This window comes from Montipora foliosa, chromosome 3, assembly GCF_036669935.1.
Source record: "Montipora foliosa isolate CH-2021 chromosome 3, ASM3666993v2, whole genome shotgun sequence".
Classification (NCBI taxonomy): domain Eukaryota; kingdom Metazoa; phylum Cnidaria; class Anthozoa; order Scleractinia; family Acroporidae; genus Montipora; species Montipora foliosa.
Window position 1 is genome coordinate 19,440,707 of NC_090871.1, and position 7,500 is coordinate 19,448,206.

The 7,500-nt window shown below is 38.0% G+C and overlaps 1 protein-coding gene across 1 annotated transcript in view; it reads left to right on the top strand.

The window, feature by feature from the left end:
- LOC137997016 (uncharacterized) overlaps positions 1-7,500 on the top strand; it is a 10,580-nt gene that overhangs the window by 1,649 nt on the left and 1,431 nt on the right. Inside the window, exons 2-4 of the mRNA XM_068842699.1 lie at positions 4,302-4,401; positions 5,138-5,446; positions 6,072-6,136. Of these exons, the coding sequence (XP_068698800.1) occupies positions 4,302-4,401; positions 5,138-5,446; positions 6,072-6,136 (474 nt within the window). The remainder of the gene's footprint in view (positions 1-4,301; positions 4,402-5,137; positions 5,447-6,071; positions 6,137-7,500) is intronic.

Genomic DNA, 7,500 nt, shown 5'->3' on the forward strand with positions numbered 1-7,500 from the left:
ACTCTGAACAAAATTGTTGACATGCTTTTATCTTCTTGTCCATATCTCAAAAACCTGTTCATCCCATTAATTTAATCTAAATACCGTATTTACCCGTGTATAAGTCGACCTTTTATGGCCTCAAAAGAAGCTCCAAAAATCGCCCTCGACTTATACATGGGTCAAAGATTTCGAGCCAAGTTTCAGCTAAGTAATTTATTCAAAATTAACATCATAATGTGGTCTTTGGGCATAACGAACGCAGTGGACAAAAGACTTCAAAATGAATGTAATTAAGCAATTCCAGTTGAAATGAAAAAGGATTTGTTTTACTTTAAATGTTGAAGATACTCACAAGCACAAATATGAAATAGACACTGGAAATTTTCGTTTTCCAAAGGCGGAAAGCTCTAAAAAACATTCTTGTTTCTTCAAATAAAACGCGATCCTTCAATGGCTTAGTAACCTGGCGCAATACCTCGTGTTTGCGTGCAAGCATGATCGTCACTCGTGTTGCCTGAAAATGCTGGTTGGTAATGATTGTTTTTTATTCTTTATACAAACCTGGAGGATTTAAATGCTTTTGCAAACTTTGTATTGTGTGGTCTATGAGTTTTGTTTCGTTTGCCATGTGAGAAATTATAAGTCAAGCACCAATTAAACCTTGCACATTTCAAATCGTTTTTGAAGTTATTTTCAAAGATTGACTCCTGCTTCTGTGATGTTGTGTTTATCCTCTAAAGCCCTTTATCCTTGAACAACGAAACTGGTTAGTTTGAGGTTTACATGTTCGATTTTCTGAGAACTTTTTCGAAATTCAAGGACAAAATGCCCGCACATACAACAACCGCTGAAGCACAAAACTATTAAGCGCCTTGAGGCCCTTAATTTTTTGTGAATCCACAGTTCCAGAAATCGAAGAATGCAAGATTAGTAATCCCATAAACATTTAGCAAAGAAATTAAGAAATTGCTTTTTTTGCCATCAAAAATGGGGGGTCGACTTATACATGGGATCGACTTATACACGGGTAAATACGGTATTACAGTTCCCTACCCCTGACAAAAAGAATATGGTGTTGAGATACTGTTGGGTTACATTGTACTTCCTCAACAACATTGTGTTGGGTTGGGGAAGGAGCTTTGTTGGTTGTCTTTTTACACATGTAGGTTAATAACTACAGCTGTAAAAAAGCCAAAAAAAATTAGGAAGAACAAAATTCATGAAACAAGAAATATAAGTGAAAGAAACCGACGTTTCGGTGCATCTTGCGCCATTATCAAGGTTATAAAGATAATACCTGAATGGATCATCAAACAATACTCAATTTGGCTTTGTTAGGGGAAGGAAAATAGTTTTTGTAGGTCTGGCCCTAATTGTTCAAAAGGGGAATAATGCTATCTCCAGTGGATAACTCACTATCCATTGGATAGCGCATTTATTGGTTTGGCTATGATTTATCAACTGGATAGTGATTTACCCGGCAAATAGCGCTATCCATCATTTGAACAACTGCCTGGAAGTTAGTAAGTTAGTTAAGTAGCACCAACGCGTACTGGATCTGCATAATTTTCACCATGATAATAATGATAGCAAGTGTTATCTGATAATTGAAGGGGAGAGGGTGTGTTTTGCTTATCATTGGCTGTAGATTTGCATGTGGCTGAGAAGCGAACTTAAAAATGTTGTCCTGTACTTTTTACTCGGGATACCTAAAGGTATACAGAGTTTTAAAATGGGTTGAAAACCGGAAGTGCAGGAACATGTGTGATGTTAGGATGCGGGAGATTTCATTGGTTAAAAGCTATGCGTAGTAACCCCTTGGGAGAGGTTGTACCGTAAACATCCATGTATAAGCCGCATCTGTAGATAAGCCGCACCCCGAATTTAGAAGTGCAGATTTTGGGAAAAACTCGCAATAGGCGAAAAAATTCATGCAGAACAGGAGCTTGATAATGCAGTCGACAAATTTGCCGTGAAGGTGGTCAAGGACAACGAAACAGTCGGCCATTTACCTCGCGAGTACTCGCGAATTTTGTGATATTTTATCGCACGTGGCGGAAAGATATGCGTGGAAGTGACTGGCAGAAGACGTCACTGCAAACAGCTGTGCGGAGGAATGGAGATTCCTTTTAGGTTGGTGTTTACTTGTTCGAGTAAAGCGAAAATAAATCGCTTGAAAGAACTCTTGGAGAGCAAGATTTGCCGATAAATACTCGAAGACACAAACGGCTCCTTTAGGAGCCACCACTCATTAAAAAGTCAATGAACAACAGCTACATGCTCTCAGTTTCTTTTATGTTTTGTTACTGAGATCTTAAGAAGTTGTATGAATATTGATTAGGTTTTTTAAAACTCCAAACACAGATGTATCCATGGATGAGCCGCACCCTTTATTTATTGCTTCAATTTTGTGAAAAAAAGTGCGGCTTATACAAGGACGTTTACGGTAATTGAAAATATAAGCATCTTCCAGAATCAAAACAAACTTGTGAACATACGAACCTAAAATCTAGCAAAGCGAATGAAAGGATCCTAAATAAGAAATTTTTACACCTCTGTGATATTGGGATAAACTGACTTAAACGTTAAATTGTTGCAAAATCCACATTATCTCTATCTTTGTTAATTGGTATTGTAGCCATAGGTGTCAAAATAAATTGACTTATTGGGTAAAATTACTCTGAATACCTGAAAGGTATTGGTTGTCTTTGTTTGGTGCAGCAAAATGGACAATCTGTAGAATTAAAAGGCGGTGATGTCTCATTCACTTGATCCCTTGGATCAAGACATTTCACCTCCCTGTATTATGAAACTCCTTTTATCCAACAACAACAAAATAACAGTGACCTTCTGGCACTTAAAGAAGAACCAGGAATGTAATTTTCTGCATGTCTCCTTTCCTCCTCAAAAATACTGTGTGGTTATCCTAAAATGCCTCGATGTCATGTAACTTGACCCAGGTTGGCCACCATTTATGAATTTGGTGTATAAGCCCTCCAGATTTCAGTTGGCTGCAGAAACATTTACTTCTTTTGTTCCGTACTTAGCAAATTTGAACATCTCTTTAGTCTTCCAAAATGTATCACCCTACTTGTGTGCAACATGGTATTCCAAGTAACGCTTTAAAGAGCGTCTTGTTTTCAGAAAATTTGCTTCATTTGTGACAAGGAACATGTGCAAAAAAATACCTGTCAATTAAATCTGTTACTGCAATTTTCCTAAGTCTGTGGAATCTCATCTTTAAGTGCCAATGGCCAAATTATTGCATTTTTGCTTCCAATAAATCAAACTTCTGATGCCAATCTGAGAGTTGACCTGAAGCCATGGATGCCCAAAATCAATAATAATAATTATTATTCATTCAAAATATTTCCATGTTTCTGATTGATAACCAGCTGCTGTTCACCAAATTTGGAAAGAAACTTCATCATATTGAATCAAGTGCAGCCCGCTGCAGATTATTGAACCGATGACGTCAAAATGATGTCAAAAGTGCAGCCTGCTGCAAATTATTGAACCGTTGACCGAAAAAAGCTGGGGATGAGATTGTGTTATTTTTGTTGAGCAGAAAAATGGCTGCGAGTAGGTTTAGAAGTTTGAGCAAAGAAAATATTTTGAATGAATAATAAAGCAATTATTGAATTCGGCTTTTGTAGAACATGAAGAATTCTGCAGATCTCGGAGGACGTTATCCACCTCGGCCTTAGCCTTGGTGGATAACACCCCCCTCGACCTGCAGAATTCTTCATATCCTACTCAGCCTCATTCAATAATAATTATTGCTGATTATTGATGCGTGACATAACCTACCCATCAGCTTCTTTGGTTCCCACGGTGCATTCCTACATTCAAACTCTGCGCCAATGAAAAGCCATGGAATCTGTACGAATCTCTTTACCGAAGAACCTCTAAAATTATATCATATTGGATTCAAGTGAACTAAAGAAAAACTCCAATTCACTTTCTGGGGCAGAGTCGAACTTTCCCGGCTATGTTCAGAAATTTGATTGATGGAAGCCAAAACGCAGTTTGGTGCTTATATTGTAGCAACTGAAGGTGAGACTCTGGAGAATAATTATTGTGAAAATCGCACTATGAGAAACAAACTTCAGAATGAATGGGCTAGTGACTCAGTAATAATGCATACTGTATGATGCAAATTCTGGACTTGTCAAGCACCTCAGAATGCCCACAGTTGACAAGTGAAATTGTCTCCCTCCCAGGAGTCAATGGGTTAATAATATTATTGTTTAATTGCTTGTACCTAAAATGTACATTTCCTTTTTGTTTATTGGTGGTTGTTGTTTCTTCTCCTAAAGGTAAACATCCAAGTGAGCGTCAAAGATGGTATAGTGCATGTGAACAAGACCAAGGCCATTCATTTCCAAGTGACTGCTTTCCATTTCTTTGCAGAAATTGGTAAGTGCCAGGCGCTTTGTTCAACAAAAATTCTAGAACTCTAGAAAATGTCTCAACTCATTGTTGAATGTGTTTAAAAAAATTCCAGAGCTTTTGAAGGGGGTGTTGAATCAAACCTAACATGGTTTAAATTTTCGTTCAAATATAATTTCCTTTGTTCTTAAAATGTCTTGAAGAGAACTGATGCTGTTGAATAAATAACACATTCTCATGGTACAGTACAATAATAGGAATTTGTTATTTTAAGGTAAAGGGAAAAAATTTTCAAGTTCGTGCAGCAAAACAGGCACACCATTTAGGAATGATTTATAGTGGTAATAGGACTGAGTGGAGTCCAATTCGGTCTGTAATCATATGAGTGATTAACAAAATCACGAGTATGATTACAGACCAAATTGGACGACACACAGTCCTGTTGCGAATTAATTATAACCATTACAATATCCGAGAAAACAAATGATTCCTTTTTGACTGTGTAATGTTACAAATTTGTCCATTTTGGAAAATCCCTGGTTTGGTAGGACCCGTAGGTGGTTGTTGCTATGGTTATTGTGATAAATTCTGTGATTGGTAGATTAAGCTGAGTGCACTTATTATTATGATTGGCTGATGTAACTGTCCGATTACAATCCTGCACAATAATTAGTGAAAAATAAAGCAGTTAAAATGCAGCAATCAAATTTAAGAAAATAATTTGTAATGCTTATGATTAACATGTATCATGTTGTCTTTGCAGTTGAAATTGGAAAAGACGAAGAAGTTCTGAAGCGAATGACCAACGTTCCAATTGTGATCAGAGTGTTGGTAACAGAGTCCACACAGACTGCTAGCAATGGTGAAGTTACGAAAATGTTGATGGTTGAAGAGGAAATCACTGAGATTGACCACAAGGCTGTGGAACAGATAGATGTGACGCAATTGGTGATCTCACTTGATTCGGCCAAAAATGAGTTGCTTTCCAAGCGCCAGGTGGCAGTGATTGCATTGAAAGACTCTGAGATTCATAAGAAGTCTCCTTCTGAAGACACTCACAAATATCCTGATGGTATGAATGAACCCTCTCTTCTTCTCCCTGTAATTTTCATAATGTTCTAGTAAAAGGTTGAGACAGCAGAAAGCAATTCGTCATCTTTAAGAAGATTACAACATTTAGTAATTTCCAAGACATGTTTCGATGTTACGAACATCATCGTCAGTTACAGAACATTTGAAAAACCGTTAGGACTATGTAACAACTAGGCGAAACATGCATAATTAATTATGATTAAGTGACAAGAATTACATATTGGTTGAAACTTAGTAAGGACGGAATCAAGGATTTTGAAACAATCCGCAGCAGTGGGGTTGGAACTAAATAGCATGTACAGTGGGGGTGGTGCCAAGTAGCATCAAGGAAATTTTCTGAGATTTTCTTTTGGTTTCTGGTTCTTAGTGGTCATCAAATTTTAAACAGACATGCCTTTCCCTTAACTTTGGCACAAAAAAAATAGATTTCATAGAGGAAGAAGGGTTTCAAAGATTGAGTGAACAGAAGGTTTTGAGCAAAAATCGTTTTTACTTTATTTGCACTTATTTTACTTTAAGACCCTAGTGTTTTGACCTTCTTTCTTGAATATATAGCTAAGATCTTTTCATGGGGTGTGATTGCTGTCCGATGTTCTATTTTTCAGGTCGATTGCCGCACCCTAAACTCAAGCAGGCCAAATTGCCGGAGAAACCTTACAAAGTCGACAAGGTATTTGCATTAAATCACAAATCAGTTCAGGTTGAATAATTTCACCTTGGTGAAGGGCTATTATTTGTCAAGAGAGTCTGGTTATGCCCGAATTCCACTGTGTTGGTGTGGTGAATTCCAAGTAGGTTTTCAGTGCTGGTGAGCGAATGCAGTATACCTTTCTTTGGCTCCTTTTTTGGTCCCCCAGAATTTGTTAAAGGTGGCTGTAAAACAGCTTTATAAGCCTTTACAATCATACAATCGCATCTGACTTCTCCTCAATTCTGATCTAGAGTGGGGTTAACCCAATATTTCTACAGTAATGTGGCCATAGAGTTTACATTTGGAAAAATGTCCATATCAACATCATTGGGGATGTAATAACAGGGGGTGGGAGATCATGGTGAAAAATCAAAGAGCAGTTGGTGAAACAATTATGTAGGACATCCTTTTAGCCAGGGTTTTGATTAACTTAGGTTGGCAGTCAACTGTAACGGTCTTGTTCAGTTGGAAAGTGGTCAATTCTACCTGTCCAACCAGTACATGTAGGCTTTAAATGCCCCTTTCGATTTAACAAAGTTGTTGTTTCCATTGTCAATTGTTAATTCCCAGTGTTAGTGTTACTTTTTGGGAGTATACATATAAGTTCCAAGTGCCAGTGTCTCATGTTTAGAAGTTTTCCCAAGCCTCTAGAGCAGTTTTTCATATGTTTCAAAAACTCAATTATAATTAATACACCATTGACCTATCAAATGTTCTGGGGAAACTCTGTGTAAGAGAACATGCGCCGTAGGGTTCCTATAGCCACCTATTCGATCCTTACGGCGCCTACTCAGTCCTCTTGCTAAACATGAATACACCGGTTACAGATTGTTCTCCACGAAAGCCAATGAGAAGACACCTTGTTTCAGGGTTCCCCAGAACACTTCTCTCCGTCAATCAAGAGAAGAGCTCTCGAGTTGAGATTGATGCGCAGTGAGAAAACCTCCTGATTATTAGTATGCGTCATATAAAGTCACTGCACGTGACATAGCTTGTTTCGTGTATGCTCATGTTCTCCTCCTACAATTTGAACCTTCTTTCGGACTCACGAGGGACACGCTTTTTTGTGGAATGTTTTTGAATCCGTTCTGAAAACTCGCAGCACGTGTTTTATCGGGTCGAAACTCGAGAAAACACTGCTGCCTGCGTTTTAAACATAACGTAAATTAAATCCCATTTGTTAAGTCACACTTTTGATGAGAAATTATTGCACGTAGCTTTTAACCCTTTCGCTCCCGAGTGACACTTGCAGATTTTACTCTGTCTAACGCTAGATGAGTTATTTCGCTCGTCAATGCGGGCCTCCTCAGGGGTGACAGTGTTGACACAATTTTTATTTCACC